The sequence below is a fragment of the Spea bombifrons genome, chromosome 8 (genome assembly GCF_027358695.1).
Source record: "Spea bombifrons isolate aSpeBom1 chromosome 8, aSpeBom1.2.pri, whole genome shotgun sequence".
Taxonomy (NCBI): Eukaryota; Metazoa; Chordata; class Amphibia; order Anura; family Pelobatidae; genus Spea; species Spea bombifrons.
Window position 1 is genome coordinate 10,610,458 of NC_071094.1, and position 22,896 is coordinate 10,633,353.

At 40.3% G+C, this 22,896-nt stretch overlaps 3 protein-coding genes across 6 annotated transcripts; all 3 read left to right on the plus strand.

The window, feature by feature from the left end:
- The first annotated feature begins 295 nt into the window (after positions 1-295).
- On the plus strand, positions 296-13,003 carry LOC128503090 (gap junction beta-1 protein-like). Its single transcript, XM_053473111.1, has 2 exons — positions 296-347; positions 11,433-13,003. The coding sequence occupies exons 1-2, from the start codon at positions 337-339 to the stop codon at positions 12,154-12,156; spliced, it is 735 nt and encodes a 244-aa protein (XP_053329086.1). The 5' UTR covers positions 296-336; the 3' UTR covers positions 12,157-13,003.
- On the plus strand, positions 3,755-10,096 carry GJB1 (gap junction protein beta 1). Of its 4 annotated transcripts, none has more exons than XM_053473106.1 (2): positions 3,755-3,875; positions 8,790-10,096. In XM_053473106.1, exon 2 carries the CDS (start codon positions 8,800-8,802, stop codon positions 9,592-9,594), a length of 795 nt encoding a protein of 264 aa, XP_053329081.1. In that variant the 5' UTR covers positions 3,755-3,875; positions 8,790-8,799; the 3' UTR covers positions 9,595-10,096. The 4 variants fall into 4 exon arrangements, with proteins under 4 accessions (XP_053329081.1, XP_053329082.1, XP_053329083.1 ...); XM_053473107.1 differs by lacking the exon at positions 3,755-3,875 and adding an exon at positions 4,047-4,898; XM_053473108.1 differs by lacking the exon at positions 3,755-3,875 and adding an exon at positions 4,047-4,541.
- A 7,447-nt stretch (positions 13,004-20,450) lies between the features above and the next one.
- LOC128503418 (gap junction alpha-3 protein-like) lies at positions 20,451-22,390 on the plus strand. The gene is made up of 2 exons (XM_053473499.1): positions 20,451-20,589; positions 20,735-22,390. Exon 2 carries the CDS (start codon positions 20,758-20,760, stop codon positions 21,817-21,819), a length of 1,062 nt encoding a protein of 353 aa, XP_053329474.1. The 5' UTR covers positions 20,451-20,589; positions 20,735-20,757; the 3' UTR covers positions 21,820-22,390.
- Positions 22,391-22,896: the final 506 nt, after the last annotated feature.

Here is a 22,896-nt window from a genome sequence, read left to right on the forward strand (position 1 = left end):
CGGTTTCAGAACTCTGAAGAATTTTAAAATATATAACTATTGTTATTAAAATATATTTTTTTAAATAGTCTGCCATTCAGTACTACCAGCACCAAGAACATTTCAGTATTCAAGTTTTTGATCGTTCATGGATTCCCAGTTCTTTGAGCATAACACCCTCTAACTAGCTCATTATGAATCTTTAGAAAGCTCATCCGATGCAGCTGCGGCCACTACTTGGACTTGTTCCAAGGAGGCTGTGAGATACTGCATTGTAAGGGGTCGAGAGCGGGTCTCTGTTTAGATCTCTTTCACCCGAGGACTTCAGGGGAGAAAGCTAGTTTTTCATCGGTGAATATGAGCGCCCGGTAAGTCACTGCTTCTTCTGCCGGTGGGAGGGGGAATCTTATCGGAATAATCACCATAACTGGCAGATTATTCATGAGTGGAACATGGAGGATGAAGTTTCGTACAGATCATGCCAGGGACCAGGGTCATTTTAGACATTTCTGAACATTTCTCAAGCAGAGAGCTAGGCCTCCACTTAAATTAAACTTGCCACCTATGTCTCACAATACAACAAAACAATAATGAAAAGCATAAATTGTTACTGTTTATGGATCAGGATGCTAGGCAGCTTCTTATCTCAAATGCTTATAACACAGAGCGCAGGGAAATGAGTCAACAAAAGTGCCCCAATTATGGAGGCTTTAACTAGAAGAAACACACATATCTCCTGGTTGAAACTCCAGCTGGATGATGTATCTGCCATCCCCTGGTTGCCACCTTAAGTCTAGTCTTTGTCAGCCTAAGTTTATCTCTGCCTCTGGGGTTCAAAATGACTCCTTTTGGCCACTCACTCTCACAGGGGGTGAGAAAGAGAGAATAGTTCCCAAAACTTCCCAACCATTTATGGTTATATTAAGAGGTCCATTAAAAACTGAAATTAGTTCAGTACTGTTGACTTCAAAGTGATAAATTTGAGGTCTGAGAAGCAGCCATGTTGGATGGAGTTTCATCTACTCCTGTAACAACATTAAGTGATAATAATAATAATAATAATGTGAAGATGTGCTAATGGATAGCCCAGAAGACATCTGGCGGACATGTTCCAGGTACTCAAAAGCACATCTTGCCTAGTACTTTTCCTTATGAGACGCTAGAAAGGATAATGAAAGGGTTTTTTAATATATGATCTTCCATAATTCACAGATTATGGATCCAACGTCATGGGATTCTGGAGGCTTTAGTTAAATATTTTAATTACCCACTCAGTCTGGATAGAACATAACATTATAAATGCTTAGCTTTGCAGATTACATGTTTTGCGGCCTTTACAGATTTTAGACTTGCAGCTCCTTGTTCCGTAAGGAAAATTAATCACTGCTATCTGTTGTGCTTTGAAGGCATCCATATGTAATTGTACAAACCCGATGCCTCCAATGCTAATAACAGTGCCTTGCAGGTCAACACAGTTTAACCCTATGGATGATGAGGTATGGAATAACTTGCTGAAGCTCAAACTGAGCATCAGACTAGGGAAAATGGATTTAAGTGACTTTGAACATGGCATGGTTGTTGGTGCCAGACCGGCTGGTCTAGGTATTTCAGAAACTGCTGATCTACTGGGATTTTCACTCAAACCATCTCTAGGGTTTACAGAGAATGGTCTGGAAAAGAGAACATATGCAGTGAGCGGCAGGTGTGTGGACAAAATATCTTGTTGAGGTCAGAGGAGAATGGGCAGAGATGTTTGAGATGACCGAAAGGCAAAAGTAACTCAAATAACCGCTTGTTACAAGCAAGGTATGTAGAATATCATCTCTGAACGCACAGCACATCAAACCTTGAAGCAGATGGGCTACAGCAGCAGAAGACCACACTGGGTGCCACTCCTGTCAGCTAAGAACAGGAAACTGAGGCTACAATTCGCACAGGCTCACCAGAATTGGACAATGGAAGACTGGAAGAACGTTGCCTGGTCTGATGAGTCTCGATTCCAGCTGCGACATTCAGATGGCAGGGTCAGACTTTGGTGTAAAAAACATGAAATCATGGATCTATCCTGGCTTGTATCAACGGTTCAGGCTGGTGGTGGTGGAATGGTGTGGGGGACATTTTCTTGGAACACTTTGTGTCCCTTAGTAGTAGCCTACCTGTGTATTGTTGTTGACCATGTCCATGCCTGTATGACCACAGTGTACCCATCTTTTGATGGCTACTTCCAGCAGGATAATGCACCATGTCACAAAGCTCACATCATCTTGAACTGGTTTCTTGGACATCACAATCAGTTTAATTTACTCCAATTGCCTCCACAGCCACCAATGGTGGAACGAGAGATTCGCATCATGTCAATATGGACCAAAATCTTTGAGCAATGTTTACAGCACCTTGTAGAAAGTATGCCACGAAGAATGAGGGCAGTTCTGAAGGCAAAAGGGAGTCCAACCTGGTACTAGCAAGGTGTACCTAATAAAGTGGCCAGTCAGTGTATATGTCATCTGTTCATCCCTCGGCACTGACAAAGGCTTGTTTTAAGGATTGAAAAGCTACTTTTGTAGGCATTTATGTTTGAATCAAATTTTGGGAGACTTTTTGATTTATTTCTTCTGAATTTTTCTGGTGTGCATGCTGGTCCCTGAGACATTTTTTGAGACAGCATCAGACATTTTAGAGTCTGGGTGCCAAAGCTGATTACTGTGACTCGTACTTGCTCTTTAAAGATTGGTACAATACAAACAAAGTTACACTAAGCCTTTGTCATAATGAGCAATATCATAGATCACACCTACGGTTATTGTGTTTTACTTGCAGGGTATACGATCCATGACAAATATGAGATTTACTAAACTGTGAGAAAATAGAAAACTTTTCTCTCCAGTGAACCCTTTCAAAGCCATTCTCTGGAGTCACTTGAAAGCTGGTAGACCCCAGCAATAACTCATGCAAAATCTTTCAAGTGTTTTAAGCTTCCTACACGGAATATTTCAGTTGTTCTTAAGTGTAAGTTTAGTACATTCTTCTGTGTCTGAAGCATAACTTCCAGCATTCAAGATGGCCAGGGTCAAACACATAGACGAGTCCCCCAGCTGGGCTGACATGTATTGGGGTGGCTGGTGGTTAACCAAGTCACCTGCACAGGTGTTTAGGTTATTCTTGCATGATATGGACATAAAGCGTTTGGTGAAACAGCTCACTGAATGGACAACCTATACAAGCAGGATGTTCATAGATGGAGATTTTATATTTCTGCAATAGTGTAACCAAGACGTGCAGAACCCTGAGCTTGACCTCTTAGTAAGAGGCGTTATTGCTTGTTTTCTCGTCTCATGCTTTTCCATACCTGTCCTAAACAAATGGTCTGAGAGCTTCCATATATGTGTCTCAGATGTGTCACTGTTGGTAAGCTATATGTAATATGATGTCATACCACTGCGGGTAAAAAAAGAAATCTGGATGTACGCATTGTTTTACAACTAAACCTATGTTACTTGATTTTACCCTGATTTTAGTTGGCGTGCCTATGTGTGTATGTCTCTTTAAACAAGCAAATAAACTAATTGTATTTACAATTTATGCATGCTCTTTATTGTTTCATATATCTTTTGTTCTATGTAAGCTGGGGGAGTTTGTAAAGTTTGCTCTTGTGTCCGTCTCTTGCTGATAGGGATAAGTGACACATATAAGCAACGCCCATAACTTTGTGTACACATGGGGGGACACCGAGTTATCTGACCTGTTTAATTAACAGCCAAAGGTATAAAGGTCCTAGAAAGAATGCAGTGTCAGAATAACAAGGAGCATCGAGCGTAATCAGTGCCGAAGTGTGTACCCGCCTGCTTGTCCTGGTGACCTGGTACCTGCCTGTGTCTACTTGTACTCAAGAACTCAAGGTAAGAACGATTGCCTAATGCTTTGGGTGGGCTTTTTGGGAGGGCTATGGGATGTGATACTGATGGAACCTGGAAACTTTATGTTATAGCCACACTTTATCCTACGCCTCTGTCTAACATCCTCTCCGGGGAAATGCGTAAAGTCCCTGTCACCCCCAGGAGATTTAGTGGGACGGGGCAGTCATATGGGAGAAAATGCGTTAGTGGGTCCTTTAACACAAAGGGTATCACGAGACTGTGAAAGTCAAGAAGGGTTGACCCACAAAGAAGTGGTGGGGGGGGTGCGCTGATTGCTTTATGATTCCTCTTGTCCCGCCAGGGAACAAGGAGCATTGTGACTGTCCGGTGGGCGGAAGTCTGAGCAGTGTGAATGGTAACATGTTACCGAGAGCGAGAAAGGAGGCATTGTGTGGTGTCAGAGCAGAAAAAGACAGTGTGACTGAGAGAGAGAGCGTTACAAAAAAAAAAGGAAAGTCAGGAAAATGTGACAGGGAAAAAAAGAGAACAATCAGTGTCACACAGTGAGAAAGTATGACAAACAGGGAGTGACAAACATTGTGACAGGCAGAGGCACCTAGGTAAAGAGCTGCAGATTGCGGGACAGGGGAAAAACAGGTAAACCGCTGCAGACCAGAGAGAGCTAGGTAAAAAGCGGCTGCTAGTGTGGTAAGAGAGCTAAGGGGAGCATAGTCTGGAGAGAGAGAGAGAAAGAGAGAGAGAGAGAGCTCGGTGAAGGTAAAGGGACCGCTAGGTAACCTGCAGACTGCGTGATCAGGGGCAGATGGTTAATGGTGTGACAGGGCATTTTTCAAAGAGAATACATGTGTATGTTATGCATTCCTGGTAGAGTGAATGGAGGTGCGTGAAGGGTAGCTGTGCAAAAATTAAACCTTTATGAATTGGGAATGTAAAGGACTAGAACCAATATAGAAAGATAAAACTGTCTAGGACAAATATGGATGCACAAAAAGCTAAGGTAGGAAGAGAGTGACGCAGAAGAACATTTGATGAAGGAAAAAGGAGGTAATGATACTCATAATATTAAACATGTCAGACTACAAGGGATATCGCTTGAACTAGTGACAGTAAGAGCTATAGAGGATTAGTTTATGCAAAATAATAGGTTTCTTATCCTGTGATTCTTTGTTATTGTGTTGAGCGGTCTTAGGTTTGTGGTTTGCTTGACAATGTAATATTTGTATGCATATGTTTTAAATTAGCTGTTAAAACAGGTTGCTTGTATTGAAATTATGTTGTTTACCAATTACCTAAAAAAATAATGTTATGTTCATTTTTGTCAGTTGTTATACCTAAACGAGACATCTGGTCTCTGGATTCCAAAGGAGTCTTACATTTTAGGTGTTATATGGAGAAATAAGAATGGCGTTTTTGTGATAGGGATAGGGAAGTGACCTGTACTCACTATGGAAATGTACGTGGATGTGTATGAGGATACATGGGGATACATGAAGACGGGCCATAGAAAGACAAACGAGTTGAGGTTTTGGATTGTCATTGTGAATCAATGGAATTTACAGTAAAATAGATTTCACTGGCCTGTGACGGTATAACCTTTATTCTAAAAACCTGAGATTCTTCATTCCATGGTGACGGGGACATTGAATGGGGTGGGGAAGCGAAGAAAGATGCTTCTTATGGGGTTATAACAAAGCACACTCTGTGTAGGATATATGGTAAGGCCAACTCTTTATGAGATACAATGACTTATGGAAATTGCAAATGTGTATTGGATATAGGGGTTAATGGTTAAGTTTGCTCACTAGTTGCGTTGTATTTATAATGAATAGAAATTTCATTTGCCGCTGGACTGTGGTGGAGCATGTGAAAAGATGTTTGATGTGTTAGAAGTTAGTGATCATGTTTATTAAATAGCGTATAACAAGAGAATTTGTATTTTGAATTTAGGGGTATATACTATAGCTGTTTAGCTTATACTTGGGATATGAGTGATTCAGAAAAATATGCCTATATATAGTCTGCACTTTTTAAATTACCTTGTACTTAAGTGTTTAGGTTACTTTTATCCACATTCCAAGAATTCCTTTACTGGTTTGCCTCTTTTGCTTCGACTGGATATCTATTCCAGGTATCTACTACTATTTCTGTAAAGTAGAGTTTTCTCAAGTTACAATCTGTCTTACACCCCTTCCGATAGTTCTGGAATATTGGTCTTGTTGTAAGTAAATTGGGTGTTAATGCCCACGTGAGTTAATATTTTTAATAGATTCAAGGTCAACCAGTTTTATGGTTGCCAAGCATTGATAAATAAGTAAGAAATAAGTAAGAAATGTCTAAATTTGATTAGAGAGCAATACCTGTGCTTGGAACATGGTTGTATAGAACAGTTTAGGTATGAAGACTGGGGCTCAACACGGAAGCCTGCTTTATAACAAATGGTCATTCTCATATCTCATACTGGAGATCTATTTTTGCCCCGGAGGCTTTGGCTTTGACAGCTCATTTCCGGGCTTCAGGCAATTTGCTCTATTGTCTGGGTGGAGAGTCGTCCCTGACATGCCCTTTTACCACCGTCTACCTGTATCCCATCCCTGCCATATGCCTGTAAGAACTTAAGAGGAAAAGACATTGGGTGAGTGATCTACCAGCGTTCTCACGTGTCATGCAAGGTCAATGGATTTGCGTGTGGGATTGGGAAGTCTGAAGGGGCTGGTTGGTATGGGCTATAGAAATATAGCAAAATAGTATGTTTTATCCAACATTAAAAACGGTAGCTCAGTATTCATTTTGAGTATTGGTGGTTGAGAGAGCTTGCATTTAAAGCAGGTCTGTCATTTCCCCCAAATCTCACATATTGCAATAAAGTACTCTAAAGAATCCTATGCAATGGTTATACATACTACAAACTCACCATATATTCATAACATATGAGCAGATATCTTAATCCCCTACCATCAGGATTTTAATGATAATTTCTCCCCATTTTTTTTTTTTTTTTTAATGGAACCTGATTTATTCTGACTGCTATGTACGGGATTGGGAGTATAACTTGAATGTGTACGTTTAACGTTGATATCTGGTCTCATAGAGGTAGCCAATCCCTTACTTTTAAAATTATTATCCTTAAAACATTTATGACCCCCCCCCCAAAAAAAAACAAAAAAACTATAGCTAGTTTTTATACGTTGTTTATGCAAAAAGCCGTTCCTGTTTAGGAGGTATTGAATAAATTCTACCAAAGTTTAGTTAATACTGGAATGATTAGAGGATGGCAAATAAATATCACGCGCTAACCTAACATGGTGAGCTTCAGGTCAGCAGATAAAGTTGAACATATAAAAAAGACAAAACCTACTTTTATCCAGTTTGTTAATGGAACTTGTACTTAAGAATGGGACTATTCACCTTGGGTTGTTATTATGTCACAGCGTGTCATTAAATGTCCTTACGTTTAGTGAAGCATGGAAGTTGTAAGGTAGATTACATATCACATGATAAATAAAGCGGGGAAACCATCGGACTGTTAACTATTTTATTAAAAGCCACGCTGTAAAAATCTGGGGCTTTTGGCAGGTAGGATATGGGGATGAAGGTTTTTGACGCACTTATATGTATTACTGGTGTGTAGACTGGGTTAGTCTGCTCTTGGAGGCCGCAGGTTTCTGTATAGAATGTCAGTGTACAATTAAGGGGCAGGATAAAAAAATGAAATGTTGTTAATATCCTTTTTATATTTAGGAGAGCATATTTATTTTTGTCTAGTCTTATACATCGTGCTTATGTATTATCGAAATAGCCAGCGGGACACGTGTTTTTTGCGGTGTATGGCTAGACTTTTTATGTGACTTTGGGACCTATCAATAGCTGTCTATGTAACCGAATAAAGTTTTTTTACAAGAATACTTTTTTATTTAAACAATTTATTTTATATACCCGTTTCCTGCTGTTCTGTACGCGTTATCGTTGTCTTTATGACTGTAGAAAACTGTAAAACACCGAGAGCCAGCAAATATTCTGAACTTCTAGAAAAGAGGGACAGCAGAGACAGCAGATACTGACCATCATAAAAAAGACACCTGGGAAATATGTCATGTAACTACTCAGTGTTCACTACATATTTCCACTCTTTTTTTTATTTGACCCAGGGGTGTAAAATTGCAATGTGAAATGAATCATGTAGACAAACAAGTGCTGCAGGTTCTAAATGATAAAGAAAGAAATATGGCTGACACTCCCAGCACTCTTAACTTGTAAGAATTCTACTGTGCTCGGCGGGCGTACAGTGGTCAATCTAGAGTAGAAACATTCCTTTCTCTGTAGACTGTTCTGCTTAGGGTTTCAAATTACAAACCTTTACACATTGTTCCCGATTCAGTCTGCTAATTATGGTTCTTTTCTACCTATTCTTAAAAAACGTAGTAAGTGTTTCAGTGTTTTTCAGTTTTTACTTTTTTAAGTCTTTAGGATGGCTTAATGCACGTTGGACAGCCCAGCTCACCCATTGTATCTGAGGAGTTAGTACCTATGGGGGGAAAACAGTACAATACCAGGGGGTACTTCAGTTAAATTGTACTTACATTTCTAAATGGTTTAGGAATACTAGTCCATAGGTGTGTGGTGTGGAGGCTGAGTAGTAATTGTACGGTTAATGACACATGGGGGTAGACAGACACAGTTTAAAGCTCTGGATCAGGTTCTGGGTATAGTAACCCTACGGTAATGCTATGCGTTGTAGAGGGGCGGATGTGAGTTTGGGCATAAAGGCCGATTATGTATGTAAAAATGGCATGAATGGCATGGGAATCTGGTGTACATGACAAATGCTGATGGCAGGGAAATTGTTGCTTCCATTTATTACAATCATTAAATATAAAAGCTGTTCAGAATGTCACAGTAACTATTGCTTTAACATAAATCTCCTTTTTCTTTCTCCAGACCTGACGCAATGAATTGGGCAGGCTTGTATGGTATCCTGAGTGGAGTGAATCGTCACTCCACTGGCATCGGACGAATCTGGCTTTCTGTAGTCTTCATCTTCCGCATTATGGTCCTGGTGGTGGCAGCAGAAAGCGTGTGGGGGGATGAGAAGTCTGCATTTACATGCAACACACAACAGCCAGGTTGCAATAGTGTGTGCTATGATCACTTTTTCCCCATCTCCCACATTCGTCTTTGGGCCCTTCAACTCATCATAGTGTCCACACCTGCTCTCCTTGTGGCCATGCACGTGGCACACTTGCAGCATCAGGAGAAGAGGGTTCTACGCATGTCTGGCCATGCAGACCCTAGTGAACTGGCAGATGTGAAGAAGCATAAGATGAGGATCTCTGGTACTCTGTGGTGGACATACACATTAAGTGTGATCTTCAGGATAATCTTCGAGGCGGTATTCATGTACATCTTCTACCTCATCTACCCAGGTTATTCCATGATAAGGCTTGTGAAGTGTGATGCCTATCCCTGCCCCAACACTGTGGATTGCTTTGTGTCTCGACCCACAGAGAAAACTATCTTTACAGTCTTCATGCTTGCTGCGTCTGGATTCTGCATCATCCTAAACGTGGCTGAGGTGTTCTTCCTCATTGGCAAGGCCTGTACCCGTAAACGTCATAGACACGACGACTCATACAAAGGTCAAGAGCAAAGACAAAATGAGATGAACAAGCTGATCACCGGAGACAGCCTTATTAAACGTCCTCCAGGAAGCCAGGAGAAAGCAGAACATTGTTCTACTTCCTAGAGCTTCCTAATATGTTTAGCTTGTTCCTTTGGGCATAAAAGGCAGGGGTGCATTGAGATCATTCCATATTTTTAAGTGAGAGTAATCACAAGTGGGATTGTTTACAAGACTTAAACTGGAAAGAAACAGGAACAAAATTAAATGAAGAACTGGATGGTGCAAGTAAATGTCTCATTTGAGACACCAACATTCTGATCAAGATACAGTGATGATATATTAGTTCCCATTATGGGCCAATGCCTGAAAGTATCCAAACTGCAGTTGACTGTATTGGTATTCTAATGCCAGTTGTATTGCACACCGGTTGTCAATGGTCCATTCTGCACCTATGCCTCTCACAGTATTCTTCATTAACTATGGGCCAGGGTGCTTTTTCATGAGAGGGGGAGGGAAGTATTAGAGGGGGGGGGGGCGTGTGTGGGTTTATACTGCCATAAAATTGAGATTGTTTTAATATGCAAATGAATTATTATAAATAAAACATAAGAATAAATCCTTATAAGTCTTTGTGTTAGTATATCAGCGTACCTGTTTTATGGCTTGATGTGTTTAAACAAAAATAAACATTTTCTATTTGTTTTACGTAAACACAATACTTTGTATTATATACATTTAGATTTGGATATGTTGATATATGGTCACCTCCCCTTGATTCACATCCTCATTCTGCTTCACTAAAATGAGGTGGGTGTATAACCACTTTGACAATGTCTGGTAAATGTACCTACGCATATTAATGCATATCACACAAAAAAAAAAAACACAGACGTAACAAGGTCCTCTAATATTCTATGATAATCTAGAGCGAGATATATATATATCATTGGGAATCAGTGTCAGAAAAAAGGAACCATGAAATGTTGCATCTGACCCACTGATGCCAGTACAAGAACTATGATTGAGGAGGCCTTTGGAGCAAATGTGGGCCTCAAGTATTTTCGTGTGCGCCCTACCCTAGAGATTCTGTTGTATTATATTAGTGAGTTGAATGGATGCGGCCACTCGGCCATATTCTTCTGAATGGTATGTGAACTCCACATTAAAAATCAGGATGGACTTGATCCAAGGAATGGCTCAAAACCCACCAATGGAGATGCCATTTCTTTTTACCTTGTTGTTCCACATGCACTTTGAGCATACATATAAGAAAAATGTGATATGCCTATAAAGCTGCATCCATACAGTATAATGACACTTATAATATGAACATTTACTTGTGTTATGAAGGTCACGCCTCTGGTTAACTTCTCCTGGGTAAGAGTGCATAGCATATTAATTATATTATGAATCTGTCAACATGTATTGATCCCCAATTTGCTCTTTGGAGATAATCTTGAAACACCTGATGGACAAATGTAGCTTGAGAACTAAACATGAGAAACCTTACTTTATATAATATCCCAAATAATATACAACAAAGGGCTAGGCAGCTTTCAGCTCTCCTGGGTGTGTTGACGACTTTAGTTTAATAATTGAATTTGGAAATTTTGGTGTAAAGTTAATATTTCATCTTCTGTTAACCAGCAGAATTATATAAAGGAATTTAATAAAGTGGAAATAGTGTAACAGTTTTAAATAGACAGTTCATGTAAAAACAATAATCATGTTTATCCAATGCTGATGACGTAAATAAAGTGACCTGGCCTGTGAAATGAAAATTGATTGTCTTCTTCACATCATAGAAGCCTGGGATAGGGGTGAGGATTTGTCATGCCGTTCAAACGCATTGATTAGTTTTTAAACCAGCAAAATGTTATCATTTTGTCCCAACTTCCCCTCCCCAAGATCAAAGTATTCTAAACTATTGCTTTTACATTCCTCTTCCTTTCTTTCCTCAGGCCTAATGCAGTGAACTGGGCAGGCTTCTACTCTATTCTAAGTGGAGTAAATCGTCACTCCACTGGCATCGGACGTGTATGGCTTTCTGTGATTTTCATCTTCCGTATCATGGTTCTTGTAGTGGCAGCTGAGAGTGTGTGGGGAGATGAACGCTCTGAATTTACATGCAACACACAACAGCCAGGTTGCAACAGTGTGTGTTATGATCACTTTTTTCCCATCTCCCACATTCGTCTGTGGGCCCTTCAACTCATCATAGTGTCCACACCTGCTCTCCTTGTGGCCATGCATGTGGCGTACCGCCAGCACCAGGAGAAGAGGCTTCTACGCATGTCTGGCCATGCAGACCCTAGTGAACTGGCAGAGGTGAAAAAGCAGAAGATCAGGATCTCTGGTACTCTGTGGTGGACATACACAATAAGTGTGATCTTCAGGATCATTTTTGAGGCGGCTTTCATGTACATCTTCTACCTCATTTACCCTGGTTATGCCATGATACGGCTCGTAAAGTGTGATGCGTATCCTTGCCCCAACACGGTGGATTGCTTTGTGTCTCGTCCCACAGAAAAAACTGTCTTCACTATCTTCATGCTTTCTGCTTCTGGGGTCTGCATTCTCCTTAATTTAGCAGAGGTGTTCTTCCTCATTGGCAAGGCCTGTTTCCGGGCTCAAGATCAACCTCAAGATAATTTGTACATCAAAAACATCAATAGAATAAGATGAACACGTTGAATCACTCCCATCCTTCTGCCCTTTGGAATGCCATCTCCTGCATTACGTCCATCAAGACAGTGAGGGATCTAAAATCTAGGGGGCTGTATTGAATATATGCTACCGTGTTGTGATTATTGACAAATTTTAAACTATGGTAACACATTACATTATTACATTATATGACACTATTATAAAAGTTTAATACCAATGTCTAACATTCTAACTTTATTAAAGTTTTATATAGAACCCTCATAATTACTAAACTTTTTGAGATCCCAGGCATTTAGAGGAACAATTTACCTCTGCATAAATGGCGGAACAACATAAATTGCAGGGACTGTAGAGATTGGACCCAGAGTCCCAATGGATTTGTCAGCTTCTTGCCTTGTGCCCTACTGGAAGGCAGCAGAGACAGGTCTGTCCATCCAATGCTTCAGGTCTCACTATTACGGCCCCCTCTCAATTGACAAACCAGTGACTAAAATACCAAATATAATGTATAATGTTTGTGTATGGGCCTTCAGTATCTACTACCAGTGGACATGGCAAATGATCAGGTACAGACAGACATAAGCCATTGGTGGGGCAGATCACTTGAGTATAGCTCCATTAAGACACATGGCACATTGAGAGGAACAGGGATGTTTGACTGTGGGAACCTCCTTTACTTCGTTCCACTATATCTTCTACATATAGGTAGAAACATTGGCGAATGTGGCAACTCTATTGTAGCTTCCCTGGCCCAAGAGTAGATATGGTAGATGTTTCAAATTCATGGTAACATAGTTACCATAACAAACGGGATCATATAAATGGTGGATATTTTAAATTGTGAATTGAGGACATGTGCGATAACCATAAAAGTCAAGTTACTGCACATGTCCACAAGGGTGCACAGAAATAGGAGGTGTAGAGCATTATACAGTGATTTTAGTGTTTATGTAAGTGGTACAGCCTCCCAGCAGAAGCAGATCAGCCACCCAGCAAAAGTGGTAAAGGTTAGTACAGTGAGAGAAGTTAAACATGTATGGGACAGGCCTGTGACTATCCTAACTCTAAGATGAGACCAAGGACAGATTAAGGTTTGAGTTTTTACATCAGGAAAAATGGGCGGACTAGATGGGCCGAATGGTTCTTATCTGCCGTCAAATCTATGTTTCTACGTAACAGCCTGGATTTATTGTAAAATAAAAATGAACTAAAACCCAGTTTCTGCTCATTTTACATGTTGTTCCCTTTAAATATTTTAATTGACATTTAATACTTTAATTCACAAACCACATTCCTGCCCTACACGCTCTTTCCCTGCTCTTCTCCTACACAAGCAATGTGAGTAAATACATACTAATTCTCTGTTGTTGTGCAACCTCCTGAATTCCCTAAACCCACTAATGTTACCTCATTTACCCAAAGTTCTTCTTCCCAATAATTCCAATGTGTCATCTATTATTATTGTATGTCATATTCTCCTGCTGTAGCAACCTATGCGTCTGTACTCAGGGATCACGTGCTATTCTAAGCTGTTCATTTTAAAGACTAATACAAGGAAGCAATATGAAAAATAAAAAATATATCTGTATATATGTATTGTAATGTTTTTGCGAGATAAATCAACACCTCACACCTTACAAAAAGCCAGGTAATGGAGTATAAATGTTCAAAGTAAGATTGGGTAATAATTTTTCCTAAGCAGTGTGGCTCAGAGGAGTTCGACTTACTCCATAAAGGGGATGAGGCGATATTTTAGATGATGAGCACACACTATATGACCAAAAGTATGTGGACACCTAATCATCACATGTATATGAGCTTGTTGGGCATCCCGTTCTAAACTATGGGCATTAATATGGAGGTGCCCCCTCTCTTTGCAGCTATAACAGCCTTCATTTCTCTGGGAAGGTTTTCCACAAGATTTTGTGATGTGTCTGTGGGAATTTGTGCCCATTAAGCGAAAGGACAATTTGTGAGATTAGGAACTGATGCAGGACTAGAAGGCCTGGCTCACAATCAGCGTTCAACTCTTCCGTATGACCCATTCTACCGCCAATGTTTGTCTATGGAGGTGGCTGCCTATGTGCTTTATTTTATACATCTGTTAGCAATGAGTGTGGCTAAAACCCTTAAACTCAATTATTAGGAAGGGTGTCCAGATACTTTTGTTCATATAGTGTATGTGTATATGATCTCAGTGTCCAGCTGCCTAGTGAGGCATAATGCATCGATCCGGGGGTATAATCTTGGTATTTCAGATCTGGAATTTTCAAATAGGGCCAGTTTTATATTCCAGGCATACATAGGTAAAAGTACAACAGGTTGGACAATTGAGATGCAGATGTACAAATGGCAGGGGTTTTCTACATGAGCATTGTAGGCTGATGAGAATACACATAACCATATGTAACCATAATTTCCAATTACGACTAGAGGGATTAAGGCTCATGGTTACAAAAGTAACTTCAAATCATCAGATTGCATAAAGCAGTTCCGGTAAAATCAGCGGGTATTGTGTTGGGCATCTTGCCCTTCGTGAGATAGGAACCAACCCCTCCATATTTATAACATGTTCTGTCATATGCAGCCAATGTGTGATGGCCAGATGTTCACATTTTTTCCAATAGGCCAAGATAATCAATTTTGCAGTGTTTAATAGAATTATTTGTTTTATTTAGCAATAGGGCGTGGGGTGTGGATGTAATAGAATTGTGGCTATGGAGGCCTCACCCACCCTTTTTATCACCTGTATAAGTGTTTCCCAAAACAGGGCAATCAGGCGCCAAAGCCACCAAAGGTAGATCTCTTGGCACCTCCAGCAAAGATTAGAGACTGTTGGGGAAAAGTGATATATGTCTACTGGTGTTCTGTACCATCTGGCTGGAAGCTTGTAGGCGGCCCTTACAAAAAAAATACTGCAGTTTTTCTGAAGTGATACTGCAGTTTTTTGGACATGAAAAAACTGCAATACTGCACTTTTATTGCAGTATTACTGCACATTTACTGCACTTTTACTGCATTTGTACTTCACTGTACTGCAGTTATTTTTGTACGGAAGTACAAATGCAATAAAGCTACAGTACTTTGAAGGTTTTCAATAGTTTGCAATATAAAAAAAAGTGCAGTAAAAGTGCAGTAATACTGCAGTAAAAGTGCAGTAATACTGCAGTAAAAGTGCAGTATTGCAGTTTTTTCATGTCCAGAAAACTGCAGTATTACTTCAGAAAAAACTGCAGTAATTTTTCGTAAGGGGGTCTTTTGAACTTTGGAAGATATGGAGAATAGAGTAGCATAAGTAGAGCATGGACCTGCAAGGACAGGTGTGGTTGAGAGCTTTGTGATGTGCAGAGCTCCTTATATGTTGTTAGTTTACTTAGTAAAGAGTGTGTGGCTGTGATGGATTTAAAATAATGTTTCAACTGGTGATGGATGAATCGTAGTCAACACTGAGAAGGATAGACCTGAGAAACTAGTGGTAACAGAGTCTCCCCAGTAGTGGAGATGTCCCACCTTGAGAAAATCTATGTCTGTGGGAGTAAGATCCCTAATTGCACCCTATTGGTACTCTGGAGGGCAATCGCGATTGTGGGTCAGGAGGAGAAGATTTGGAAACTGGGTTTTTTCACCTCTTAATACCTCCTTCTCCCAGAACTCCAGTGTTGGCACAATGGAGGGATGCCGGGGGACTGTGCAGTACTGCAAGTGCATGGCAACCAGTCAACAATCGATATAGGAGCCGAGAGGCCATGTTGTTCAAGTGAGATCCAGATTGTATCTGGTGGTTGAGTCCACTCTACAATTCTAGCTAAGTGGGCTGAGCGGTCCAGCAGTCCCAGACCCCCTTGTAAGGTGGGCATATGCCAATCTAGGGGCTTTCATGTTCTATACAAAATATGTTATGATGCTCCTGCATGACTTAAAAAAGAAGCGAGGGATACATATGGGGAGACTTTGTAAGAGGTATAATATTGGGAGGAAGTTGATTTTAACCAGAAAAGGATGTCTGTTTTAATGGAGGGGCCTCGGTTTCTGAGACATTAATGTTCAGGTTATATCGAGCTAGGTGGTTTAGTAACCATAAAAATCAGATCATGTTCATATGCCTTATGGACTCTTCCCCCTATCTCCGGCCCTGGATGGAATCGTTTTGCCTAATTGCATTGGTCAAGGGTTCCAGGGACAAGATAAACAGAAGGGGGGAGCGGGCATCGGTGCAATTTGACCGGGTGACCGCCCCGAAAGCTCTCATCAGTCAATAGCTTTATCTTTTACATCACTGACCCAGGCCAGCAGCCGTGATCAATCTTCCCAGTTGTTCCAGACATGGACTTTATGGAACAAAGCACTGAAGGCAGGAGGGTGTGGTATTAATTTTCCTTGCTTTCAAAGAAATTTCTTTTCTCGTCTTTCACCATGACTAGGTCCAGAGCCACTGGAGTCATGAGTTTGTTTGAGTCCTGGGCACCCTTTTGTCCCGTGCTGAAGAGCCCTGATTATTTTTCTAATAGCAACTATTGGCAAAGGTTGGCATCTACTTTCATCAGATTTCCCATGTCCATTTCACCCAACCTTCCAGTAACTAGGGACATCTTTAATAACATGGGGCTCAGAGCAAATCTCTTCTATAGTGAAACTGGGCTCGGGGTAGCTATCCCATTTGCCTTGCTTTAAAGAAAGCCTTGACTCTAATCACATTTTCCAGACAATAACTTTGTCTGGACAGTAATTTGACAGCCAGTGATAAAATGTATATATGTCACTACAAAATACTGCTATATGATTACAAGAGCTTGCAATCATACTTCATCATATGGACCATGTGCATTGCTGCAAGGTAGATTATGAGCTCCTCCTTGCCACCACGGATGATTCAACTGCCATTTACGTCTAGGCCTGGGCTGTTGGTAACTTTTCACAAAAGGTCAGGGAGAAGACATGCTAAGGAAAGTGATCTCCCCTTTTTGTGATGTCGTCTTTTTGTCTACTGCAAAAAAAGATTGTTGACCAACTGTTCCTTTAAAGAGGCTGGAATGATTGACCCTTTAGCCAATACTCTTTCCTGTGGTGGAAGGAGAATTGATTAGAAAGGCAAACACATTCTTTAAATGTTTAGCCTTTTGGTGCCAGTTAGTCTGTACCCTCTCAAGTGAAGAGTCAAATTGCTAAAGATGAATGGAGAAAAGCGTACAAATAGAAATCAGAGTGAAGTAAGACTATCAATTTATAATACCACAAACAGATGGGAAGTAGAACCTGACGTAGCACATTAAAGACATTATGCGGCAAAGGTGTGCGACCCACTTTGAGCAGGACCATATCGACCACATTGTGTCCCAGTCTGTATCTACCAAGTATAAATGCAGTATCTATGGGTAATGCATAGTTACTCCTACGGAAACGAAAAGAAAGAACAACTGCGGATACATTTATCACCCATCCAATAAAAAACTAAACCAGCAATAACATGTCTTCAACAAAGTGAAAATATGGCATCTCCAGTAACGTAAGTAAATCTAGATGTGGTACACAGATAAATGTAACATTTATTATCATATCTCACAGATGTCTACCTACTATTAGCGTGGGGATTAAATTAAGGATAGGTGCATAAATGGAACTTAGTTTAAGGTAGCCTTCTAAACATAAGAAGTAATATTGGGGAAGGCCACACTCCACATCTAACCGCCAACTCAAAATGCCACCGCTATGGAAAAAAACCTTACAATTATAGCGAATTATTTGCATTTGGTGGTTTATGATTAAGATTCAGAAAATTTATGGAAGGGAATGTCATTTTTGGGGTCATTGACCATTTCTGGACCGGACAACATTATTGAACATTGACCATTTGTACAACTATATGACGGCTTAATTTAGGAACCTATTGCAGTGTCTACATTGGAACTCCACTAATTATTTGTATGCTGGGCCTGATCATTTTACATGAACATCCAAAATAAGGCCGCACTTTATAAATAGACATTTTTTTTTTATATGTAAGGATATGCAATTCCTGCACATCCATAATCGCTGGTGTAAGGGGTCAAGGAAGGACCTTTCTGCCATTTCAGGGGAATGTTTGAAATAACTAAAATTAGCTAAATTCCTGTCATAGTGGAATCTACAATGAAGTGCATCACGTACTTTAATTAGTATCACCACCTTCACTGGAAAAAAATGCCACCCACGGTATTGCTGGTACATTTTGCTGGCTTCATTTGTTGCTGCATTTCTTGTGACATCGTGGCTATGAACTCACATACCTTTAAAGGGGCAGTAAACATGTTTCTTGCAATTTAGTTAATTGTCCCAAAATTCCAAGCGGTGATTACGTGAGAAATGTTGTTAGAATACTACAGTTATAGAACCCAGAGTCTTGAGTTCCTTCAAACACCGACATGTAAAACAGCAGACAAGGTGTAAACACAGAGCCGTAACTTCTCCGGGCAAAAGGGGCAGGTGAGGGCTGCAATTGAGCAACTTGGCGGCAATACCCCTTCACCACGTGTCCCTTCCTTCCACTTTTGGAGGTATGTGTGACGTTAGAGCGGTGCAGGACCACCAACCCGGCCCTAGGCGCCATGAGACCAAGTTATGGTGCTGGGTAAACACTCAGACAGACACATAAAATCCCAGACACGGTTATTCTAACTCTGACGACACAAAATCACATATCCCCACTCTGAGTCAGACACCAGCAACTGGCCCTGTCATTCTTCCCGGCTGCGGTGAAATGAATAAGAGTTTTGGGTTCCTTATCATGGGTATAAATCCTGTATAAATGTATATATATTTATCCTGGAGAGCGTTGTCTTCCGGCTGATGATTCATACAGCTTTCACTTAAACTTTTCACCTCTTAGTCAACCTATGCATTTAGAGTTGCACTCGGCTACACCCTTGCTGTACGCGTGGCGATACATACTTGTACGTACAAACTTAGCTCGGTATTTTCAAGGTCTGATTTTCAGAGCAGGCACTTCTTAGGGGCAAATTATGTTTCGATATAATAAGATCTTCAAAAGTGGAATGCTGGGGCAACATTGTGTGCTAGAAAAGCAATATGGCCGTCCAGTAGTCTTATAAAACAGATGGCCAGTTTAATGTAGAAGGTAATGTATCACTGGCTGCGCTCCACTTTTGGAAATGTTGCGTAAATTATTCACATAAAACAAAAGTAGATTAAAAAGTCATAATTAATGATAAATTAATTAGGTGCCCTAATATCCCAATCAGACATTTATAACTCGGTAGTAAAATTTGATCCAAAGCATGATTTACATATCTAAGCAAAATTAAAAAAAGCAAAAAATGTATAAACCAAAAAATGCCAAAACCGGCAAAAGACTACATGGCAAATTAGCAAGGTAAATTCATCCAGAAATCAAATATTTCAAAGTTCATCTATTGATTTGCTATATTGTCACCTTTTGTCTATTTGGTAGCTTTTGATTCATATATTTTTTCAATTTTGTATTTGGGATTTGCTAGATATTTTAGTCATGCTTTGGATCAAATTATACTAATGAATTATCATTAAAAATGTCTGATTGGAATATTGGGACACCTATAATATTACTTTATGTGGATACTATAAATGATTACTTATGTAAATGATTTACATAAATCAAAAGTAGGTTATTGAAAGAACAGCTCCAAAAGTGGAGCGCGCCCAGTAACCCATTATTGGGAAATATTAATATTTGTTAATGTAAAAAGTCATAGTGGCCTTAATATTATATATATTCAATATATAATGTATGGAAGCATTGTATATTTATATTTTAATGCAGTTGTTTGGGGTTTTTTTTTTTCTTAAGTAATATGTATCGTGATATTGAAAAAAAATTATTCACAGCAAGCAAACGATGGGGAAGAAACAAAATGTATGCAGGCGAATGTCAAATAAAGACATTCCCAAGGAAAAAGGTGTGCTACAGAGAGTGCATTTGCAATTAACTTTTGAAGCAAACTGATCGATAAACACAATTGACCGGAGATAATCCAGAGAAAGTGTGTGGAAAAACGAGAGGACAAATATCTACCGTTGGGTGACTGACAGTAGGATGTGTGCATAGCAGGTTTTAAAATTGGTAAAAGAAAACAACCAAATCACCACTGATGCTTCACGGTCCCACTTTGTGACACCAATAGCAGAATGAAGCTAACACTTGTGACGTGCAAGGGGAGATGGGGAGGAAGAATGCCACAGCCCCCCAGTGGAATTATATTTAGAAAAAAAAGAAGCCCATTCTAAAAATAACAAGTAATAGTGATGAGGTGGGGGGAGCTTCCCTGAGTAGTTATGAGAGGCTGGAGTCCAATACTCACACGGTGGACAGAGACCACAAGTAGCCTAATCGTTGGGTAATAAGGGCTGTTCTACTACAGCACTGCGATACTTTCGGCAAATTCGCGTCAAGATTCCTTCAGCTTGTCACCTATGCTAATGGTAAGTAATAAAACGGCGTTCAGCTCCTACAAGAATGGAGATCTCTGCGCATTGTTTATTTATACGATCAGTATTTTAGATAGAGGGTAGGTTAGCTGCTAAATCTCACTGACTGATATACTGTATTTTTTTTTTTCTTGAACAGGTTGAGATGTGACGTTTGCTCCAATGGGAGACTGGAACTTGCTGGGGAAACTTCTTGAGCGGGCCCAGGAACATTCTACGGTAGTGGGCAAGGTCTGGTTAACAGTGCTGTTTATATTTAGAATCCTGGTCTTGGGGTCAGCAGCTGAGAAGGTCTGGGGGGACGAACAGTCTGGATTCACCTGTGATACCAAACAGCCCGGTTGCCAGAACGTTTGCTACGACCACACTTTCCCCATCTCCCACATTCGCTTCTGGGTGCTTCAGATTATATTTGTATCTACCCCAACCATCATCTACCTCGGGCACATCCTCCACCTTGTCCGCCTAGAAGAAAAGCAAAAGCACAGGCTGAAGCAGCGCCAAAGCAAAGGAGATCCTCAGGGGGACAAAGAATTGCTTCTCTCGCCACCCAAACCACCACTCAAAGATGATTTGGGCAAAGTTCGTCTCCGTGGAGCTCTTCTGCGCACATACGTGTTTAACGTGCTTTTCAAGACACTGTTTGAGGTAGGATTCATTGTGGCACAATACTTCCTTTATGGATTCCAGCTACAGCCCCTTTACACCTGCAGCCGGTGGCCATGCCCAAACACTGTAAACTGTTACATCTCCCGCCCTACCGAGAAGACCATATTCATCATCTTCATGCTAGCTGTAGCCTGCTTGTCTCTGCTACTAAATCTCATTGAAGTTTACTACTTGGGATTCACCAAATGCAGACAAGGACTGTCCTCCTCTGGCTGTGAGCCAGTAACAAAATTATCAACTAAACCTGGTAATACTACTCTTACCCATATAATTCCACATTTTCCCCACTATCCACCACCTGAGAGGGGGTCTGTATTTAGTCCCCCCCTTGCATTCCCACTCTCCTCAAGTAAAAACACAGTCAATGCAATGGACAGTAGCCAGGCTGCCCGGAAACAAAACCGCGAAAACCAGGCTGTGGAACGCAGCGGGATTCCGGAGATGAACGTAGCCTTAGAACACAACAGCGACATAGAGCATGCCGAGCATCAGAGAATGGCAAGCAGAAACAGCAGGCAGAGCAGCAACCGATCTCGTCCAGATTTGTCTGTGTGACCGAAAATTACAAGGAAAACCAAGAAAAAGGTGCAAAACAAAAAAAAGAACAATGGTTTCACATCAGCCTTTTCTAAACACTGTTAGCGGTCTGCGTTGGGGGTGAATGCCAACAGTGAGACAGGTGAAGCCAATATGATGGTTATAGATTGGTAGCAGATTTGCACTGCTTCCATATTCTGTGCCGAGATCAACATCTGTTTTGTGGGCGGGATGTGACGTAGAGCCTGTTTTATTAAAAAAAAACATACAACTTTTCTTTCCCTAAATCCAAAATAAATGCTATGGGGTCCCGATGATTTACTGGCCAGGGCTTCGTACCCTGACCCCCTTAAAACAAAACCCTGCGTATTCTTTTCATGTAACTGTATAGATATATTCTTTGTGATAACAAAACCAAGATCTTTAAAACAACAACATTTTATTTCTTTAATCTTTCCATAACATATTTATATTTTGTGATTGCAAAAATGTTTCTTAGTAGAGTTGTAGGCCTCTTTGGCAAATGAAAGGCTTACCACCCTTCAATCATATCTAAAAATACATCTCAGCCTTTGCTAAAACCAAAGAAGCGTCCAGTAAGATTTATTTGTAGAATTAAATTTTGACATTGGCCAGGAGTACTGAGGAGTCACTCATAAAAAAAATAAAAAAAAGGCTCCAAAATGACAACAACCACCCCATATGCTTATCACCATTACAACAAAACAAAAAAATAACTTAAATATTTTTTCCAGTAGCATACTTTGTAATATGGCATATGGAACACAATATTATCTTTTAAATGAATGAAATTATATAATGTGGTTTGTACATCCGGCACGAAAAAAAGTAAGTAACCCATTTCCAGTATTCAGTGAGTAAGGAGAGATACTCAGTGAGCAAGCATTCGTTTTTTTTTTCCTCTGATTTAAGTGTGCTGTTTCTATTGTCGTAGGTTCATAGGCCTCTGGATTTACTGGAGACTGCTGTACTAATCTGTAATATAACCACAAACTCTCCTTCCACGAGAAACGGACTGGTAGTGATCGCTGTACTTTACAGCATTTACGCCGTAGTTAGTACGGCCACAATTGT